We start from the raw sequence: 22,835 nt of genomic DNA on the forward strand, positions 1-22,835 counted from the left end.
CACCGATTCACTCTCTATGTTATACATGTACACACCGATTCACTCTCTATGTTATACATGTACACACTGATTCACTCTCTATGTTATACATGTGCATACTGATGCACTCTCTATGTTATACATGTGCATACTGATGCACTCTCTATGTTATACATGTGCATACTGATGCACTCTCTATGTTATACATGTGCATACTGATGCACTCTCTATGTTATACACTAGTGCAAAGGTACCATTGCCGGGCAATGCAAGGTCTCTCCTCTCACCCCTTCCCCTCCCTTTTCCCACCACATCCCCTGCCTCCTCCTTCTGCCTCCCACTCCACCCCTTACCCTTCCTCCTCCTCTTCCTCCTCTTCCTCTTCCTCCTCTTCCTCCTCTTCCTCCTCCCTCCACCCCACCTGCTCTGAACTCCCAACCCACCTCTCCCCCCTCTCACTCACCTTCTCCCTCCCTCTAACTCCACCACTCCCACCTCCACCCTTTCCCTGCCTCCTCCCACCCACCCCTCCCTCTAGAGTCCCACCACACCATTTCCCCTTCATCCTCTAACCTCCCCCCTTTCCCACCCTCGTCTTTGCATACCTTTTCGATCTTTGCATACCTTTTCCCTAATCAAAAGGGTGACCGCAGGGATGCCATTCGAGCTGTCACTGCTTTTAGGATTGGCGATCTGCTTGAGAAAGTCCACTTTCTTCTTGCTGGCGAGGAAAAACACCTTCTCATCGCAGAACACCATGATGGTATCAGTGAGTTCGTAGCCAAAAAGCCAGGTCTGCATTCAAACAACATGTGCAACCATGGGGCATTCAACAATCACATGGAAGGTGTAACAACACACACACAACATGCATTTTAAGGCCATTTTCCCTGCTAGAGTGGGGGTTAGCCTTGCGGTCCCCATGACAATCTTCTCCATTTTGCCCTATTTTCTGCATCTCCCCTTGTTAACCCCCTTGCCCGCATTTCTTCTTCCGCCATCTTTAGCCAAGTCTTTCTCGGTCTTCCCCGTCCTCTACTTCCTTCTACATTCATTTCCATCACTCTTCTCAACCAGTCACTTTCTTCCTTCCTCAATACATGACCAAACCATCTCAACCTGTTCCTCTTCACAGCATCAATCACAGGCAATATTCCCATCATTTTTCGCAATTCATCATTTGTCTTCCTCTCTCTCAACGATACTCCGCACATCCATCGAACCATTCGCATTTCCACCCTTTCCAGCCTTCGTTGCTGCTCTACGTTCATTACCCATGTCTCGCTCCCATAAATCAAAACACTTCTCACACATGCAGCATACACCTTTTCCTTCAGCTTCAACGACACTCCCCTCCTCATTAGCACGCCACTCAGTTCCCAAAACTTCTTCCATGCACATCTCACTCGAGCAACCGTTGCCGAGTCTGATCCACCTTCTCCATTCAGCATGTCTCCGAGGTAGCAAAATGGTTTCACACCTTCCAGCTTCACGCCGTCTCCAAGATCCAACTCAACATTTCCTCCATCTGCAGCTCCCTCTGTGCACACCTTACATTTGAATGTAGCTGCCACACTGGTTAATGACCCTCTCAGACCACTACATTTTTTATGAACCCACTCGGCGCACATTGTACATTGAATGGAATTCACTCCGACACCCTTCCTGCACACAGCACAGGGCCACTTCCCAGTTCTTTCCACCTCACCACATGCTTTACCACTTGCCATCACCTTCGTCTTTCCGATATTCACCTTCATAGTCCAGCAGCTAAGCTAAATATAGCATAACAATTGTGCATTTTGTGAGGAAAGCACCAAATTTGGCACACTACTAGACTATCATATTATGAAAAGATCTGGGTATTGGGCCATCTCAGATTCAGAGATTTGATTTTTGCAAGATTTGCAGATTTTGCAGATTTGCAAGCTGAGATTGCAACGCCAGGGACGGCCGACTCCTTCCTACGAGCTGCCCACGTCACCCGCACAAGAAGAGCTCATCAAATCACTGCAGCGGCACTGCACATCCTGCAACACCGTGCGTATGAACGCCACTGTATGACATATACTGATGATGCAGAAGACCTGCCTGAGTTCGAAGACTGGTGTCACCAGAGAGGAGAAGACATTCCCAACTTTCAGTACTGGGCAACTATGTTGGAACTAGAGATGTTGGTACTGGTCGACGTGCGTTCTCTGCGGCAGGCTTCATTCACGATGTACCTTGATGCCCTGACGGAACTGGTCCCATTGTGCCATGCCTTAGACCACACACACTATGCCAGGTGGGTCCCTGTTCACCTGAGGGACATGGTTGCACTCCCAATGAAGCACCCAGATGTAGCCAGAGAATTCAGGGCTGGCAACTTCACTGTACAGAAGATGAAGAAGGTGCTCTGTTCGATCCCAATCGAATCGAAATCTTGCAAAAATCAAATCTCTGAATCTGAGGTGGCCCAATATCCAGATCTTTTCATAATATGATAGTCTACTAGTGTGCCAAATTTGGTGCTTTCCTCACGAAATGCACAATTGTTATGCTAAGTTGCCCCACTATCAGACCTTTTGTCTCCATACATTCCTTCCACTTGTTCATCTTTTCCTTCAGTCCATCCATACTTTCCGCAATCAACACCAGATCATCTGCATACAAAAACTCCCACGGTAAACCCTCCTTTACGTTCTGAGCCAGCACCTCCATCACAGCTACAAATAGTGGTGGACTTAGTACCGACCCCTGATGCACTCCCACCTTCACCTCAAACTCACCACTGTTCCCGTCCTTCGTCCTTACAGCTGTGCGCGCTCTTTTGTACATTGCCATCACCACTCTGATCAACCATTCCTCCACTCCTAACTTCCTCATTGCCCATGTCAACCCTATCGAATGCTTTCTCCAGATCAACAAACCCAAGAAACAACTTCTTCCTCTTCTCCATGTACTTCTCCTGCAACTACCTCACAATAAAGAGCGCGTCTGTCGTTCCTCTTCCTGGCATAAATCCAAACTGCATTTCGTCGATCTTCACTTTCTTCCTTATCCTCCTCTCCAACACCCTTTCCAATACCTTCATTCCATGCTCCAATAACTTTATCGCTCGGTACGAGCCACACTCCAGAGGGTCACCTTTCCCCTTGTATAGAGGGACGAGGGTACTCAGTTCCCAATCCACTGGAATCCGGCCTTCTTTCACCACCAGATTACAGATCTCTGTCATTCTCTTCACACCCCAACTTCCTGCTGCCTTCAACATATCTCCCACAACTCCCGTCGGCCCTCCCGCTTTTCTACTCTTCATTGCTTTTATCGCTTCCTCAACTTCCTGTAAAGGGTTAAATGTAAATGGAAGGTGTAAAGGGTTAAATAATCAGTACTTCGTTAAAAAAGGCATTATTAAACTAGTTCCTGCAAAAAGGTACCAAAGAGGTGAATCAAGAGCAGCGACCTACATTGAGGTGAACCAAGAGCAGTTACCTCAATTAAATTAAGCCAAGACAGGTTACCTGCATTAATTGGGTGAATCAAGAGCAGTTACCCGGATTAAGGAGGTGAACCAGGAACAGTTACCTGCATTGAGTAGGTGAACCAAGAGAAGTTACCTGCATTAAGTAGGTGAAACAATAGCAGCAGTTACCTGCATCAAGTAGGTGAACCAAGGGCAGTTACCTGCAAAGCAGTAGATTTGGAGTAAACAATTTCTTCGTCCACACCAACGGCCACGACCAGAGCGTCGACCTTAGAAAAGCCGTCATCTCCTTTCTTCAAACACACAAGGCAAATGACATCAGATTACAAAACTTCAGCTTTGTCGCCTTGACCTCATCAAGCCGGTGTAAACACGACGGACGCGGGTGCGGGTCCCAGATTCGCTGCGCGTTCTCGCACGACGGAAGTGGGGTTCCTGATTCGCTGCGCTGACTCGCACAATGGACGCGGGGACCCCGATTCGCTGCAACATCTCGCGCTTTGTTGCGAATACCAAGTTGCTCAGACACCCATTTATGATAACCCAGTGTTTGTGCCGAAGTTCCATCGAACAAAACGTGACTGCTTCTGGCGTGCTGCACATTTACGGCCTCGGACTCGCATAGAACGGCGCCGTGCCTTGTGTGACCAGAGCCCCGAGCCGCTACTAGGCAAGGCCGGGCCTCCCTCTGTAATTGCAAAGTGCGTGCGAGCTCGGACAGCTGACCAGAACTTTACCTTCCAGTTCTCGTACAGACGCCTGATTCGCCTGTAATAGGCGTCCTTGTCCAGGGACACTGACATGATGGGTACGAATGCACTGGAATAGCCACGGGCCCCAAAAGCACCACAGGCCTTGTCCCCAGGCCGCAAGGTGCGCCTCCTCCTGGTCTAACGCGAACCCAGCACCCAATTGCTCCAGTCATTCATCCTCTTGATATCCGCCTTCACCATCAATATTGCTATCAAACTCTACCTATCGACGGTCGTCTTCATCCCTGGAATGGCGTTTAAAAGTGACGAAGGATCTCTAGTGAATCGCATCAATCATTGGGAAAATAAACAGTAAAAAGTCGAATTAAAGCAGTGACGACGAAAGCGAAAGCCGTCGCGAACTATACTGCCATGGCCATCATATAGAGATCTACATTTTTCTTGCAAACCACAGACTTTGTCCTAATGGAAGCCGAAATCCCGAAGCAGACTCAGTAGTTTCTTATATTCGTTGAATGTATTTCACCATCCGTACAAAGGGCCATATATTTATTCCGACAGGTCAGTGGTCTCTCTGTCTTCTACCACCTCCTCCTCTCTGGTCTTGCACCCTGCCCTATTTCCATGCTTAATGTCCCCACCCCAGGTGTCTGCAGGGCTCACATGGTCCACCATCGAGAAACCCCTTCTGGTACGACGGATGTATCCTCTTCAATCTCACTCCTCCCTCCAGGTCTTCAACACAGCTGTTCACTGTTGTGTCCTGGGGAAGGAAATATGCCGAGTATTCCAGTCTACTACACCAAGCTATGATGACCCACGCCTGGGGAGACCATAACCAGCGTGCTTTATTGCGCATGCGCACGCTCCACCCCCCTGGTGACGTCATTCCCCAAGTATGCCAGTATTCAGTGCCTTCAGAAGGTATTGACACCCCTTGACATTTTTCCCATTTTGTTCTGTTGCAGCCTTAATTTGAAATGGATTAAATTGAGATTTCTTTGTCTTTTTGTTTATGTTTTTACTCTGCAAAGAGCAGGAGGTGAACATAGCATGGGTGTCCCGCTTTCACTCAGGACGTGAGAGCGAGGGTCAACAAGTCTAAGGTGTGCAAGGAGTCCATCCTGTAGCCTTCTATTTCTTTCTAGCTCAGTTCATCTTCGTCGCCAATCATTAGCCCATCATTCTTTGCCAATCACCCACCTCTCCCTTCCACATTGGGTGCGTGATGCCAGCGTATTGGTGGGTGAGCATACCAACTTGGGTAGTGTCGCGGAGCCCCAGGGGATGGTCCACATCCTCCTCCGGACCGGGTGCTCTGCGGACTTTCTCCCCGGATGCACACCAGAAAAGGCAGGAAAAGGTGATGATCTTCTGAGAACACCACAGAACGGGTACCTGCGTAACCATTTAGATATATTTTTGTCTTATTACATACCCAGGTGATGAAGGGAACAAACCCAGGTGATGAAGGGCACAAATAGTTGTCAATGGCTTACAACATTGGGGAGTACTTCTCTTTGTGGGAAGAGCTGTCTCAGGGAGTACTGTAGCATACACCCACAGCACCTGTGAAACAGTGGGAGTACCTGGGTTTGTACTGGCTGCGTAATTGGGTTTTAAACCCCTGGCACTGTGTCGGGGGTTGTGGCAGGGATGCGGTAAGAATGAAGCGTTTATACCAAAATGGGCCGGACCCGAGAAACAAATTTAGGCACCTTATGGCAATAAGCATCTAAATAATACCCCAATTTTCGATTTAGAGAAATATCTTTACCTTGGTGTATACACTATACAGTGCCCTCCATAAGTATTGGAACAGTGAAGTCAAATTTGTTATTATTACTACATACTCAAGAAATTTGGATTTGAGATCAAAATATTAATATGAGGCAATAGTACAGAAGGTTCGATTTTATTTGTTGGTACTTCTATGTATATATGCGTTTACCCATTGTAGAGCAATAGCACTTTTATGTTCAGTCCCCCCATTTTCGATAAACATAAGTATTGTAACATATTAACTTAAAGTAAATTAAAATGGCATAATAGTTCGTATTTGGTTACATATCCTTTGCATGTAATAACTACATTGATCCTGTGACCCAATGATGTCACCAAACTCTTGGTATCTTCCTTTGAGATTCGTTGCCAAGCCGATACTGCAGCCATTTTCAGTTGTTGTTTGTTTTGGGGGTTTCTGATTTTAGTCTCCTCTTCAGTAAGTGAAATTCATGCTCCACACACCACCTTTAGAGGCCATTTTTCCCCGCAAGCGGGGGTTGGCCTTTTTCGGGAACCGTGGTGGTTGTTGTTTTTCGGTCCCCTATTTGAAGCAATGTTTTACGGCCGGATGCCCTTCCTGACGCCAACCCTTTTTGCCGCCATTTCGGTGCAACCTCCATTGGATTTAAATCAGGAGATTGACTTATCCAGTCTGAAACCTTCCACATTTTCACCTGATGAACTCCTTAGTTGTGTTGGCAGTGTGTTTTGGGTCATTGTCTTGCTGTATGTTGAACCGCCGCCCAATGAGTGTGGAGACGTTTTCTTGAACGTAGGCAGACAAAATGTTTCTGGACAATTCTGAATTCACTCTGCTGCTGCCATCATTAGTTACATCATCAATAAAGATGAATGAGCTACTTCCAGAGGCAGCCGTGCAACCCCAAGCAATGAAAATACCTCCACCATGATTCACAGATGAGGTAGTATGTTTAGGATCAAATGCAGTTCCTTCGTTTCTCCAGAATTTCGCCTTTACATCCCTTTGGTAAAGGTATATCTTGGTCTCATCTCCCCATAACACGTTGGTCTAGAACTCACTGGCTCACCTCTGTAATTCTTGGAAAATTATAATCCGGCCTTCAAGAAAGATTCGGCAGCAATGAAGCAGTTACAAAATCATTGCTAAATAAGCTGGAACTTTTGCCTCAAGTCTATCCTCACAACCACAAAACTCTACAGAAGTTTAGCGACACCATCATGGAAATAAACAGAGGCCGCCAAAAACGATTGTTCATTTCCTGGACTTGCAGCTTTGGATATATCTCTGTTCCTCAAACCAATCATGGCGAAGCTTACTTGTGGATTGTTGGAGGATGGAGGCCTTCAACTATAAAGAAACCCACATTGTCACCTTTCTGCCATTTCAGATGCTCACATCCTTCATTCGGCGCAATGCAAAGATTCAAAATGACCTCAGTCTGATGATTTCCTTGCGACATGATGATGTATCATGCTCCAGCTACTAAGGTGAAGTCTCCACTCACCACGAAGAACAAAATGTCTGCCTACAGTAGTGATACTCGTCCACGGTTCAGAGTAAGCAAGACTGATGTCACGGGTGAATTTCTGCCACAAATGGTCAAACAGCCGATTGCTGCAGTCATGTAGTGTTCCAAAAATCATCACACCCGTCAAATGGAAGACCCGCAACAATTCTTCCCTATTCACCAGACCAAGCATCCTCTTGCACATTGTAGGATATTCAGAGCGAAAACATTGCAATCCAGACTCATCCTTTTTAACCCATGGAAGATATGTGCCAGATGTGTTCTGTCAACAACTAATCATTCGGCCAAGGAGTGTCTCTTGAAATGACCTTCTTCTCAGTGTGACAGCAGCCATCATTGCTCAGCATTTCATGATGCCAGCTGTGCTACCCTCGATGGAGTATCGGATAGGCTTCAAAAGCATGCCGAGGAGCGACCCTCGGTGATCAACAGGTGTACAGACATTTGTGGTAGTAGTGGATCCAGTGAAAGCTCTTGTTCCAAACTTGTGAAGGTATTCATTGCTGGTAATTCTGAAAACGATGTGAAAACTGTGCTGTGTTGGATATTCAAACTCTGGGCCGCAGCAAATTATTTGACTACTTCAACGTGCTAAATAATCCAGTTCCCTACAAACTCATAAGATGCTCTGGAATTATGGCAGCTAGTGGTAGGTATGTCAGGAATCTCGTCATCAAATCTTTCGATGGAACCATATCCACCTGTTACTCCCAGAGCTAACCGAGAGTAATTATATTCCTTGGAGTTCCTCCGAAAATCCAACAACGGAGGTCGCAAGGCTCCACTCACATATACGTCCTATCGCTGAAATGTTTCCTGATCCTTTCCCTGAAGTGGCCATCTTGCTGTTAATTGGATGAGATGCCACTCAGCTGCATAAGGTCAGAGAATCTCAGAATGGACCACCTAGTGCTCTGTGGGTATAGTGTATGGACCTTGGATGGCGATAATTGGCAAGGTGTCTGGACGGCATTCATAGCCCTGAGCGAGTGTGTCTATCGTACTCACAGCTCTTGTTCAGGTCAGTGCACTAGGTGATGTGATGTTCAGGTCAGCGCACTAGGTGATGTGATGTTCAGGTCAGCGCACTAGGTGATGTGATGTTCTGGTCAGTGCACTATGTGATGTGATGTTCTGGTCAGCGCACTAGGTGATGTGATGTTCTGGTCAGTGCACTATGTGATGTGATGTTCTGGTCAGTGCACTAGGTGATGTGATGTTCAGGTCAGTGCACTAGGTGATGTGATGTTCAGGTCAGTGCACTAGGTGATGTGATGTTCAGGTCAGTGCACTAGGTGATGTGATGTTCAGGTCAGTGCACTAGGTGATGTGATGTTCAGGTCAGTGCACTAGGTGATGTGATGTTCAGGTCAGTGCACTAGGTGATGTGATGTTCAGGTCAGTGCACTAGGTGATGTGATGTTCAGGTCAGTGCACTAGGTGATGTGATGTTCAGGTCAGCTCTTCGGGAGATCCTTTGACCACTGAGCTTACAACAACGGGGTCGGCAGTGACATTTATCTGTGAACAAGGAATGATGACAAGCCAGGTCATTCCATAGAACGAAATCGTTTTCTGACGATCATGGAGGACTGATTAATCAAGAATGACAAACTGGGTGGGTCCGTTACGCTTGCGATGATGTAAAGCTTCCAGAAAATCGACCCCTTGTAATCAACTGCTTAAAGTCTCTTTGCAAGCTTCTGGGTAAGAAACCAGCCATTACACAGGAGTACATGGACTTCATAGCTAAAGGCTTTTCCAAAGGACATGTTGAGCCCCTCGGACCAGGAACAGAGGCAAAATGACTGCGATGGTATCTTCCTGATTATACAATCCACGCAAACCTGAAAATATTAGAGTGGTGTTCAACGGACGTGCTACCTATCGTGATGTCTCGCTAAATAAGGTACTACTTCCTGGTACAGGCCTCATCAATACTCTCATTGGCGTATTAATACGCTTCGGACAGGAACTAGTCGCCATCATGGGCCAGCATGTAGCAAATGTTGCATTGTTACCCTCACCATTGGAGAGGGTATTGCATTTGGGTCTGTTTGGTTGTTTATCCGCACAGAACCTGAGTCTGCTTTTCTCTGCATTCGTTCGTCCGAATGACAGAATTTTCACTATAGGAGCGCCTCCTGTAGAACATTTCAATAATTATGACGTCATATGTCACGTAGTACGGGCGCCATCTTGGAGAAACCGAATAACTTTGCACCTCTATATCCTCGAAACCGCTCCATGGAAAAAATTTAAACAGCTCATTGTCAAGTACTCCCTATTGTGAACAACGTATATCCATGATTGACATCATAATTAGACACGTAGAATGCTTGATCTGATCAGTTTGAAATTTATTGAGTGTGATCGACACAGAAATTGTAGGGGACAATTAAATTGATGACGTCATCGGTCACGTGGTTCGGCAGCCATATTGGATTGAACACAAATCGATATCAATAAACCACACAAACAGCAGCTAATGAACACAACACAAACACGTCCTGGTGAGGGTCTGCAATCTCTGCTCTTTCTTGTTTCTATGTGCGTGAGGAACACCAAGATTTTTGTGCGTTTCTTTGGTTTAAGAACATGAACGACGACCCCCCCCCCCCCCCCCCCCCCCCAAAGGCAGGAAGATTCATCAATGTCTGTGCCGTCCCTCGAATGGACGTTAAACGGGCGTCTCATCCGGCAGCATTAGTTGGTGGACCTTAAAGATTCCACAGTGTCCTTCACAAAGAGTCGGCGAGCTATTGCCGGCACCCTGAACAAATTACAAATTCCTACCCCAACTAGGCCTAGGCCTTCGTTGAACGTCAGGCTGGGCCAGCCAGTTCGTGAAAGACTTCGGCCAAGTTTCCCCTGGCTACCCCACAAGTGGGAATAATAGTGGACATTGAAGAAGAAGAAGAAGAACAAGATGGCGTATCAACGAATTGAGTCCAATCCGTGGGAGTTTTGTGTGTATGAGTCTCTCTTGTTTTTATTCGAGACTTAATGGATGGGGGGTGGAAATTTGTGAGTTATTTATGAATGATATACAATTTTAAAATCAACATCGTCATCAATTTCCGAACACTAAACCAGGTAAACAACACAACACAACATCCCAGTAAAATGCAAAATGCTCAAAAATAGCATTTGATATAAACATTAATTTACAACATTGCTGACACTCTCCATGATGCATATTTGAAGAGTTGATGTGATGGTCTTCTGGTGGATTTACAACGAGGTGAACAATGACCCTTTGGAGGGAAGTCACGCGATCAGGTTCCTTTATGGTCACCCGAAGTTGGCTCGCTCAGGTGGGAATGGCTGCACGTGATTTACATTTGTTAACAGGTAGTGAAAGTGAGTGTGACTGTGACCACTCCCTATGATCTTTATTGTTGATGTTCTTTCAACAGCTTGTGTTTTGTATGTGTGGTGTGGAGGATATAGGTATCCCATTGAGTGGGCCAGTCGGTTTGTCTTGGTGTGTTTTGTCGGTATGTGTAAATGATAGGTGTGGTGTGGAGGGTATAGGTATCCCGTTGAATGTGCCAGTCGGTTTGTCTTGGTGTGTTTTGTCGGTAGGTGTAAAAGATAGGTGTGGTGTGGAGGATATAGGTATCCCATTGAGTGGGCCAGTCGATTTGTCTTGGTGTGTTTTGTCGGTAGGTGTAAAAGATAGGTGTGGTGTGGAGGGTACAGGTATCCCATTGAGGGGCCAGTCGGTTTGTCTTGGTGTGTTTTGTCGGTAGGTGTAAATGATAGGTGTGGTGTGGAGGGTATAGGTATCCCGTTGAGTGGGCCAGTCGGTTTGTCTTGGTGTGTTTTGTCGGTAGGTGTAAAAGATAGGTGTGGTGTGGAGGATATAGGTATCCCATTGAGTGGGCCAGTCGGTTTGTCTTGGTGTGTTTTGTCGGTAGGTGTAAAAGATAGGTGTGGTGTGGAGGATATAGGTATCCCATTGAGTGGGCCAGTCGGTTTGTCTTGGTGTGTTTTGTCGGTAGGTGTAAATGATAGGTGTGGTGTGTAGGATATAGGTATCCCGTTGAATGTGCCAGTCGGTTTGTCTTGGTGTGTTTTGTCGGTAGGTGTGGAGGGTACAGGTATCCCATTGAGTGGGCCAGTCGGTTTGTCTTGGTGTGTTTTGTCGGTAGGTGTAAATGATAGGTGTGGTGTGTAGGATATAGGTATCCCGTTGAATGTGCCAGTCGGTTTGTCTTGGTGTGTTTTGTCGGTAGGTGTAAATGATAGGTGTGGTGTGGAGGATATAGGTATCCCATTGAGTGGGCCAGTCGGTTTGTCTTGGTGTGTTTTGTCGGTATGTGTAAATGATAGGTGTGGTGTGGAGGGTATAGTTATCCCGTTGAATGTGCCAGTCGGTTTGTCTTGGTGTGTTTTGTCGGTAGGTGTAAATGATAGGTGTGGTGTGTAGGATATAGGTATCCCGTTGAATGTGCCAGTCGGTTTGTCTTGGTGTGTTTTGTCGGTATGTGTAAATGATAGGTGTGGTGTGGAGGGTATAGGTATCCCGTTGAATGTGCCAGTCGGTTTGTCTTGGTGTGTTTTGTCGGTAGGTGTAAATGATAGGTGTGGTGTGGAGGATATAGGTATCCCATTGAGTGGGCCAGTCGGTTTGTCTTGGTGTGTTTTGTCGGTATGTGTAAATGATAGGTGTGGTGTGGAGGGTATAGGTATCCCGTTGAATGTGCCAGTCGGTTTGTCTTGGTGTGTTTTGTCGGTAGGTGTAAATGATAGGTGTGGTGTGTAGGATATAGGTATCCCGTTGAATGTGCCAGTCGGTTTGTCTTGGTGTGTTTTGTCGGTATGTGTAAATGATAGGTGTGGTGTGGAGGATATAGGTATCCCATTGAATGTGCCAGTCGGTTTGTCTTGCTGTGTTTTGTCGGTAGGTGTAAATGATAGGTGTGGTGTGGAGGATATAGGTATCCCGTTGAATGTGCCAGTCGGTTTGTCTTGGTGTGTTTTGTCGGTAGGTGTAAATGATAGGTGTGGTGTGTAGGATATAGGTATCCCGTTGAATGTGCCAGTCGGTTTGTCTTGGTGTGTTTTGTCGGTAGGTGTAAATGATAGGTGTGGTGTGGAGGATATAGGTATCCCATTGAGTGGGCCAGTCGGTTTGTCTTGGTGTGTTTTGTCGGTATGTGTAAATGATAGGTGTGGTGTGGAGGGTATAGGTATCCCGTTGAATGTGCCAGTCGGTTTGTCTTGGTGTGTTTTGTCGGTAGGTGTAAATGATAGGTGTGGTGTGTAGGATATAGGTATCCCGTTGAAGGTGCCAGTCGGTTTGTCTTGGTGTTTTGTCGGTAGGTGTGTAGGATATAGGTATCCCATTGAGTGGGCCAGTCGGTGTGTTTTGTGTTGTATCAGTGCATCCCAAGTTTGAAGAATTCTGAGGATCTCTCTCTGCCCATTCAGGCAGGTCAGTGTTTCAATGTCCGGAAACTTTGCACCATGTTGATGAAGTACAGGATGGTTACGATGAATGCAAACACCTGCAAAAGAAAGAGACATGAACGTGACGTCACGCGATGAATGAGATTTTGTCTAAAGGAGTTGGGGCTGTATTCAAATGTGTCATTCGACAAAGAGACAAAGACTGACTCCGGTATATATAATAAAAAGGTACATTCATTTGGTAAACCAGCTGAGATAATGGAGCAGTAGGCGGGGAAGCAGGCGGAGCAGTAGGCGGGGAAGCAGGCGGAGCAGTAGGCGGGGCAGCAGGCGGAGCAGCAGGCGGGGCAGTAGGCGGGGAAGCAGGCGGGGCAGTAGGCGGGGAAGCAGGCGGAGCAGCAGGCGGGGCAGTAGGCGGGGAAGCAGGCGGGGCAGCAGGCGGGGCAGTAGGCGGGGAAGCAGGCGGGGCAGTAGGCGGGGAAGCAGGCGGGGAAGCAGGCGGGGCAGTAGGCGGGGCAGTAGGCGGGGAAGCAGGCGGGGCAGTAGGCGGGGCAGTAGGCGGTGAAGCAGGCGGAGCAGTAGGCGGGGCAGCAGGCGGAGCAGTCGGCGGGGCGGTAAGCGGGGCGGTAGGCGGAGCGGTAAGTGGGGCGGTAAGCGGTGAAGCAGGCGGGGCAGCAGGCGGAGCAGTGAGTCGTTTAGGTGGAGGTGCAAGCAGGTGGGAAGGTGAAGGGAAGGCAGGAGTCATCAGAAAGATTCAACCCTGAAGGTTTTTTTTTTTCCCGACTTTCATGTACAGGTAATTCATGACTGGGAGCGGCCCATGAGGAAGGGCGCGGCCATAGCTCGGCCAAGTGGAGTGCTATGTTGGCGCGGTCTTGATATCCGGCATTACAAACACCAAAGGAAGAATTCCAACAGCTGTCATTCAATATGGGCCGAACTGGAAGACTTTTTCCGACTGCCGATCACTGTTGAACGCGCCATTCTTTACGCCAGTGAACGTCCTCCATTTTGTTTCCAATGACTTCATGCACTTTTATTGGCGCCATAAAGAGTTTGCAGCAAAAGCAATTTAACACAATTTCGGTGGTTTAGCTGTACCTTGACTATACACACTAAAGGTAACATTTCCCAGAGTTCCTGATAAATTCAAAGAGTAAATAGCTTGTCCAGACATTATTATAATTCCCAGGTGTCTTTGTGTTGGCCTAATCAAGTCAAGGCAACGTTGAACTCGAGGCCTATTCTCACTCGTATTTTATTAAATATCCGAGCTCACGAACCTGCACCACCAATATCTACACATTTGACTCAACAACTCACCGCAGCTGCGACGTGGTGTCCCGTCATGACCTTCGCTGTCATGCTGACAAACGAGGCCTCCACAATGGCGGCAGAGAAGTAGAAAATGACGGCAGAGACATTGAAGATGATTTCCTGTGGAGAAACGCAGTCGTGAGAAAGTTTCACTGCAGGTAAAGTGCGAACACCGGATTCATGTTTTTTTTAAAGGGATTTTGTCTGTGACGTCAGTTACCCAAACACGTGACCAATTGACCATGTGTCACGTGATTGAAATCAAGATGGTGGTGAGTTGGACTTTCTTGAGGGGAGCAAATTATGATTATTTCTGGTCAATGAGACCATCGATCCCCCAGATGATTTGCCACACAGTGCAGGTGATCATTGCACGTGAAGGTGTCATCTTAATTTCAAACAAAAGTAATTTTCTACCTTTGTAGGCCTAAATGTTTATAGTTTCGCCCTGCGGCCTAGTCTTCATCTCAGGCCGTGTTGCTCTTTATTTCATGTTTTAAATTCGTTTCACCCTTCGTGTGGGTTCAGTTCACAAGACAGGTGGGCAATCTTTATACATTGTGGACTATTTACCATCCACAGGCTCGGTACCTAGGATAGCCAACTTAATGTCAGCTCTCAAATCCGTTGTATTTTACAATGTAATACCATCCTTATCCTTTGCCAGAATGGTGGTTTGGAGTTTGCAAACTCAAATAACCAATTGAGTACTTCCGGGTACATTGTCAAGCGTTTAACACAGTATTTCACTGTGAATGCAAATTCTCATCTTACTATAATTCACCAAATGTCCGTCTGTCTGTCTGTCTGTCCGTCTCTTCCCAGGTACCGCAAAAACGGCTGAACCAATCGCAACGAAATTTTGGGTGGGTAATCCTGGGACCCCTGGGAGTAAAATAGGCTATATTGTTTTCCCAATTTTCCAATTTTCCAATTTTCCCGTTTTTCCAAACACGATGGAATAATATTTACCGATATGAACAGTGATGCGGATTTTATTGAAATTCTACAAATACTGTTTAGATTGTGATGATTTGCGTGTGATACGATTTAACGGATGTTTATATAAATCGTTTAAAATAAAATAAAAACCTTCAATTTCTGATATTTTGCCTTTTCATTTGGGCCCCGCCCCAATTGAAGCCCCGCCCATAGGGCGGGTACCGTTGCTAGTCTTCAAACATTAAATTTCATTTCATGGTATTTAACTGCAACTACTCCTACTACTAAAGTGCATACCCCGCTAAGAGGCATAGCGTCGTGGAGACCCCCTTGGGGGTGGACCCTTTTGCACTTTGTTCCCTTGGGATATGGGGAAAGCGAGGTTAGGGCAGGAATTTTGGTGCCGGCGACAGCTCGCCTACTCTTCGCGAAGGACACCGTGGGATGTTTAACGTCTCCAAACAAATGCGGGGTAGACTGGATGACCACTTAACGTACATTCGAGGGATGGCACACACATTGATGAATCACCCTGCGGGATGGGGACAGTTCATACCTTAGTCTGGATTCGAACCCAGGCTAGACAGCTTTGAGGCGAGTGTGCCATCCTGCTAGCCCCATGCTATTTTAACACGTGACATAAAGTTACAAAAACATATAGCAGTGTATGAGGAAAATCAGTGTCTTTGGACTATTTGTGGTTTGAGGGGGTTTTGGATAACAGAGGGGTAACTGTTTTAACAAATCTAGATGATGAGCCCATATTGATAAGGATCAAGTGTATTTATTTATTTATTTTGGTCAGAATAACATACATGTCCTGACATTTGATAAACATATTAGAACTTTTTAATGCAACACGAATTGATTAGTGTGACGTTTAACCCACAAGGACCGGATGGTAGTCAGGGCCCTTAGGGATATTTTGGGGCCGTTTGGTTCAAATTCTTCCAAAAGCACCAAATTTGGCCCAGATGTTGCCCATGCCATACTCTTTCGATTTTTGACGGGCGCCAAGCCGGGCGCCCCCCCCCCCCGGGGGCCCCATATTGGCGAAATACGAAATGGCCGCCACCCGGATTCGAGGAAAATCAGTTAAATAACCAAAAGGGTTGGAATCATGTATGATACCACTTTTCAGGGGTTTTCTAGGTCGAGGAATCCAATTATGATGTTATTTTGATGATTCGAGGTCAAGGTCAACCCTCAAGGTCATCTTAAAGGTCATTTTTGAGTCAAACATGTCGGTTTTTTGAGTTTTTTGTCAAGATTTACGCGAGGTTCACCATTTTATGTTTCTGGGTTGGGTAATCGAACTCTGACCTTATTTTTGACAAATAGAGGAAATATTTACATGTCTATTTCCTAATTTTCAGGCATATGCAGTTCATCAGTCTAATTGCAAGTCTAATTACATCAGTCTAATTACAAAGGTACGGATTTTGATGTTTTATGAACTGTATGCCATATCCTTGTGTTTAATTTTTGTGCGATCATGATCCGGGTTCATGTATACATGATTGTATACATGTCATAAATATGACGTCATAGGTCATGTGACCTGGCGGCCATATTGGATTTTATGAAAACCTTAAAAATGGATCCCTGCCTTCATTTTTCGATCGATTCATTTTGAACTTTGACCACTTATAGTACGCCATGTGTTTGGATGCATATCCTAATTATGACGTCATCGGTCAGGTGACATGGCGGGATGGACCGGTATGGTCCCCGGATCATACCGCCCTTGGCGCCCGTCAAAAATCGAAAGAGTATGGCATGGGCAACATCTGCGCCAAATTTGATGCTTTTGGAAGAATTTGAACCAAAATATCCCTAAGGGCCCTGACTATGGGCCAAACACGTTGCTAAGTGAACTCTCCCACAATCAGCACCTCACATAATTCAAGATCTTACCACAATGGTCCAAGATCTGCGGCCGTGCCGCATGTACAGGCAAAAGAAGTTAACAATGAAGACGAAGATCGTGAGGATCCAGAAAAACACGGAAACAAAGACGACCCAGCCTGGGCTTGACTGAAACTTGTAGGGTGTAGCCACCACCAGGCACCACACAAGCAATCCCAGAACCTGCAGAGACAACAAACAAGTTCAGACAGGCTTCATGATTGGCCTTATTCCATGAATAGCACTAATACCTGAAGGGTAGGCCCAGTTATTGGGATTTACGTATGCAGAAAGCTGATAGAAAATCGAGCACATCAATGCATGCACCTGAAAGGTAAGTCGAACACGTGCTCACGAAGGTTTCAATGATGCACTTAAGATGTAAACAACAAACATCATCATCATCATTACAACTTAGCTTGAGGAAATGCTGCTAGACTGAGATTGATCCTAGGCCAAGCTAGACTAAGCTACAAGGAGCAACTGAAGGAGACGGGACTTTTTACATTAGAGAGGAGGTGATTACGATGGGATCTGAACGAGATGTTTGAGAAAATGAAGGATATAGAGTGAATAAGTGCAGTGAAGGTTTTCAGCAGAATGAACAGTGACAAGACCAGGGGTCACATCTTGAGAGTAAAGAAGAAGAGAGTTAGGACAGTAGTAACGTAGGTCTCTTTACCTCAGGGAGTAGTTGATGCATCACAGAATGGTCTTTATGGGAAGGTAGTGGCTCGCAGCAGAAACAGTAGATAAGTTTAACCTGGACTTGGATACGTACAGGGTGACCACACCAAAAAGGTGTCCAAAAGGTGACCCCCATATCAGTGATATCCTCATACTTTTTGCAGGTACTGGTCAAACACTTGGAATACGTATGGCTTCTAATCCTTTAAAATCAATCTATCTATCTCTATCTCTATCTCTATCTCTCTCTATCTCTCTCTCTCTCTCTCTATCTCTCTCTCCCTCTCTCTCTCTCTCTCTCTCTCTCTCTCTCTCTCTCTCTCTCTCTCTCTCTCTCTCTCACACACACACACACACGACCCTAAGACAAACCTTTCCTTCTACTTCCACAACAACCCACTTGAAGAAGTCATTCAAACTCCTGTGTCTCACAGGCCATGATCTTTCCTGGGAAAACCACATTTCAACATTGACCTCCAAATGCAGTCGCCGACTGGGCATCCTCCATCGTGCAAAGTCCTTCCTTGACACACCTGAACTCCTATCCACCTACAAGGCCTTCATCCGCAGCTTTATGGAATACTGTTCTCCCCTCTGGGCTGGTGCTCCTGCCTTACACCTTGCTCGGCTTGATGCCGTGGAAACCAAGACCCTCAAGATCATTGGAATCTCTTGTGATGAAAGTCAAATGTGAGTCTATCACTTTGCCATCACAGACAGGTCGGTGGTCGAACTGTCTTCTTCCACCTCCTTTTTGGTCTTGCACCCTTTGCACTTTGTCCCCTCCCATCCAGAACCTCCATTAGGCGCGCTGGGGGCCACCCATAAAGAGGGGCCTCCCACATCAGCTACAGCATCTTGAAAGTCCAGTTATGCAACATAGACGTTTCCAATAAAACTCGCCATGCATATCTACCGGCTGCCAATCGCTTCACTGACGGGTTTAATCAAAGACTTCATCTTACACTTCATAACCACATGGCAAACCTATATGTAAATCTCAAAGAGGATGAAAAATACAGTGAAACACACGAAAACCGGACCTTTCATGGCAGAGTTGTTGTTGTTGTTGTTGTCGTTGTTGTTGTGCTCCTTCTGTGTCCGTCACACTTTATTCTAAAAGCTTAAATGGTTCCTGTTACAATACATTAAACACCTTCATCCAATTCATAAAGATAGATGGACTTTTAAATTAGAAACCTGTATCTTAATATGTTTAAACAGACATTTTATTTAAATTTAAACTTTGCAAACTTTGCACATGAGGTTTGCAGGGGGCCGCCCACATACCCAGCGGAGGTGTCTACAGGGAACCATCAACCCCTCCTAGTGAAACTACCTAAATCCAGAATTACTTCTCCCCTCCACAATCATTTCCCCTCTTTTTCCCCATCTTTGGAATCAACTTCCACATTCTCTTTAATCTCACCCTTCCCTCAAAACAACTTCAATATTCTCTGCAAAGTGCAGTTCATGTATACGTAGTCAGTAGACGTACAGTCGTGGCCAAAAATATTGGCACCCTTGCACTTTCTTCAAAGAACTCACAATTTTCTCTAAAAATAAGTTGAAATTGACAAAGTATTTGGCCTCCACAATTATACATTTCCCTGCTAATATTACAGAACCTTTGTTTTTGATTCAGAACTTAATATATCCTTTTAAATCAGAAAATATAAACAAATGGCATTGACAAAATTATTGACACCCTCGACTTAATATTTGGTAGCACGGCCTTTGGACAAAATAACTGCAGTCAGGCGCTTCCTATAGCCATGAATGAGCTTCCTCCACCTCTCTGCTGACAGTTTTGCCCACTCTTCTTGTGCAAACTGCTCCAGTTCTCCTAGATTTGAAGTGTGCCTTCTCCCAACTGCTGTTTCCAGATCTCCCCACAGATGTTCAATGGGATTTAGATCTGGACTCATTGCTGGCCACTTCAGAACAGTCCAGCGTTTTGTGTTGAACCGTTCCTTGGTGCTTTTTGAAGTGTGTTTGGGGTCATTGTCCTGCTGCGAGACCCATGACCTTCGACAGAGACCCAGCGTTCTGACACTGGGTTGAACATTGCGCTCCAAAATGGTAATCTCCTGATTTCATGATGCCATGCACACATTCAAGGCACCCAGTGCCAGAGGCAGCACAGCAACACCAAAACATCACTGAACCTCCTCCATGTTTGACTGCAGGGAAGGCGTTCTTTTCTTTGAAGCCTTCATTTTGTTTTCTGTAAAAATAGAGAGGATGTGCTTTGCCAAAAAGCCCTAATTTGGTCTCATCTGTCCACAGGACATTCTCGCAAAAAATTTTTGGCTTGTTCAGGTGTGTTTAGGCAAACTCCAGTCAGGCTTTCTTACGTCTCTCTCTCAGCAGTGGGGTCCTCCTGGGTCTTCTACCATAGAATCCCCTTTCATTGAGGTGGTGACGGATGGTGTGAGTTGAAAGTGTTGTACATTGTGTCTGAAGGTCAGCTTGAATCTGGTTGGCAGGTGATCGAGGTGCTTTCTCCACCATTCGAACAATCCTTCGCTGCAATCTTCGATCAAGTTTTCTCTTGCGGCCACATCCAGGGAGGATGGCTGCAGTGCCATGGGCCTTAAACATCCCGATAACATTGCGTACGATGGACATAGGGACATCAAGGTCTCTAGAGATGGACTTATAGCCTTGAGATTGTCCATGCTTGCCTGCAATCTTTTGTCTGACCTCCTCAGACAATTCTCTGGTTTTCTTTCTTTTCTCCATGCTCATTGCGGTACACACATTGACACAAAACAGCAGAATGACGCCTTTTCTCTCTTCAAACTGGTTGAATGAATGATTTTTGTATTACATGCACCTGAAACTCACCACAGGTGAGTTCCATTCCAAAGTAAAGGAGAATCACCTGCTTGAAATATAATTATTTCTAACAACTTCTAAAAGCTGCCAATAATATTGTCCGGGCCGTTTTATGATTTCTGTGTGGAATAAGCTAAGATTTAGTAATTTTTTCATTTCTTTTTGTTCCACTGCAAACCAAAGAACTATAAATGTGGATCCCAAAATATTTTCTAATTTCAACAATTTTCTGGAAGAAATGGTGCATTATTTGAAAAAAGTGTTAGGGTGCCAATATTTTTAGCCATGACTGTACCTGCCCCGATGCCCCCACTCCTCCTCCCCATAGTGAAACTAAGCAAACAAACTGTTTGGAAAAACGTGTTGTTGATAGATTGTCGGAATGTTGGGCCAAATGATGAACCTCTTTGTGTGGAAGGTATAGAAACTGAGTAAGAGCAGGTAAACAAGAAACGCCACCTGTATATACAGTGTTCCTACATGTTCCCATGAAAAGGGGAAAACCAATCAAACTCACGAGTTCCAAGATGATGCAAATGCCAGCCAAGGTTTTCACAAAGCCCGGGTCGATTCGGACGCTGCCGTCTGGTGGAATCCTGGATTGTGCACCTTTTTCAGCCTGCATCGTGCCGTGTGCAGTCTCGAATAGGGGAGGCCTTGATGATGCAGGAGGCTTGGAGTGGAGTAACAGTGAGGCACAGAGGGCCGCGGTAGCCTTACCTTCCCGTCTCGACTTGTATGAGGCATTGTGTAGGGTGTGGCATGGGGGAACAAACCGGTTACGGGGCTCTCAGGTGTGCCACTCCCAGTCTAGCCTGTTTACCTGTACAGTACTGATCCCTTGGCTCTTCTGCTACTGGTAAATCTTTAGAGCACACTATAATGATATGTAACAACAGGTGTTGATTCATAATACTCAAATTACCTGTTTATTTTTCATTTGTTTTTCACCTGTACTACTACTGCAGCCACCTTATTCAAATTCATCGTGGCATTTAGATATCGATGTAATAATACGGAATTCACAATAAAACAGCTTTTATTATTATTATTATTATTATTATTATTATTATTATTATTATACGATAACAACCCATGGATCGTGTTGTCTTTTGCAGACTTTTGTCATAGGACATGGAATCTGCAATAAAACAATAACAAACGTTTGATGTAAATGTTTGTATCGACATCTGACGATCTTGGGGTTCAAGCTACAAATTGAGTTAGATACGAGTCCTGGTTATGTGATGCTGAATGGAGAAGGTGGATCAGACTCGGCAACGGTTGCTGGAGTGAGATGTGCGTGGAAGAAGTTTCGGGAACTGAGTGGCGTGCTGACGAGGAGGGGAGTGTCGTTGAAGCTGAAGGGAAAGGTGTGTGCTGCATGTGTGAGAAGTGTTATGATTTATGGGAGTGAGACAAGGGTAATGAACGTAGAGCAGCAACGAAGGCTGGAAAGGGGGGAAATGCGAATGGTTCGACGGATGTGCGGAGTATCGTTGAGAGAGAGGAAGACAAATGATGAATTGCGAAAGATGATGGGAATAGAGCCTGTGATGGATGCTGTGAAGAGGAACAGGTTGAGATGGTTTGGTCATGTGTTGAGGAAGGATGAAAGTGACTGGTTGAGAAGAGTGATGGAAATGAATGGAGAAGGAAGTCGAGGACAGGGAAGACCGAGAAAGACTTGGCTGAAGATGGTGGAAGAAGAAGTGTGGGCAAAGGGGTTAACAAGGGGAGATGCAGAAAATAGGGCAAAATGGAGAACATTGTCATGGGGACCGCAAGGCTAACCCCCGCTCTAGCAGGGAAAATGGCCTTAAAATGCCTGTTGTTGTTGTTGTTGTTGTTGTTGTTCTGATTCATGTTGAAAATATAACATTCAATTGAAATTAAGTTGTTCCTCGATCATAAACCGACGTTTGTGGACAGAGAGACAGACAGACAGACAGACAGACAGACAGACACAGACAGACAAGGTGAACCAATGGCTCACCAGCTTCTCACTTTGTGCGTGCGGGGTAATAATTAATTATTTAACAACACGGACATGATGAGCCATTTATTATATTTTTTCTTTGCGCATCCTCGTGTGGAAAGTCAATAATCATAATTCATTGTGGATTGTTAATTCAGTACTTCGCCACATCCTTGCATAACATTCGACACGATTCAGTAATCCAAGTACTTCCAACAGGCAAACCCTTATGTGACAACAGCAGTGGTAACCACCACCAAAACCACACCCTGTTCCTCGGTCCCGGA

At 45.7% G+C, this 22,835-nt stretch overlaps 2 protein-coding genes across 3 annotated transcripts in view; both read right to left on the reverse strand.

The window, feature by feature from the left end:
• Positions 1–4,535, reverse strand: part of LOC137434833 (FACT complex subunit SPT16) — a 151,799-nt gene extending 147,264 nt beyond the window's left edge. The window contains exons 1-3 of the mRNA XM_068127967.2: positions 4,186–4,535; positions 3,649–3,741; positions 604–774 (exon numbers count right to left, since the gene is read on the reverse strand). Coding sequence (XP_067984068.1) covers positions 604–774; positions 3,649–3,741; positions 4,186–4,251 — 330 coding nt within the window. The 5' untranslated portion in view covers positions 4,252–4,535. The remainder of the gene's footprint in view (positions 1–603; positions 775–3,648; positions 3,742–4,185) is intronic.
• Positions 4,536–11,962: 7,427 nt separating this feature from the next.
• On the reverse strand, positions 11,963–21,341 carry CMTM8 (CKLF like MARVEL transmembrane domain containing 8). Of its 2 annotated transcripts, none has more exons than XM_068127962.2 (4): positions 21,088–21,341; positions 17,052–17,225; positions 14,199–14,312; positions 11,963–12,973 (listed from the first exon to the last, which is right to left on the reverse strand). In XM_068127962.2, the coding sequence occupies exons 1-4, from the start codon at positions 21,193–21,195 to the stop codon at positions 12,902–12,904; spliced, it is 468 nt and encodes a 155-aa protein (XP_067984063.2). In that variant the 5' UTR covers positions 21,196–21,341; the 3' UTR covers positions 11,963–12,901. The 2 variants fall into 2 exon arrangements, with proteins under 2 accessions (XP_067984063.2, XP_078641149.1); XM_078785023.1 differs by lacking the exon at positions 21,088–21,341 and adding an exon at positions 17,725–17,952 and having other exon boundaries at positions 12,758–12,973.
• Between the last annotated feature and the right edge of the window lie 1,494 nt (positions 21,342–22,835).

Source organism: Myxine glutinosa, chromosome 9 (genome assembly GCF_964187855.1).
Source record: "Myxine glutinosa chromosome 9, kmMyxGlut1.1, whole genome shotgun sequence".
Lineage (NCBI taxonomy): Eukaryota > Metazoa > Chordata > Myxini > Myxiniformes > Myxinidae > Myxine > Myxine glutinosa.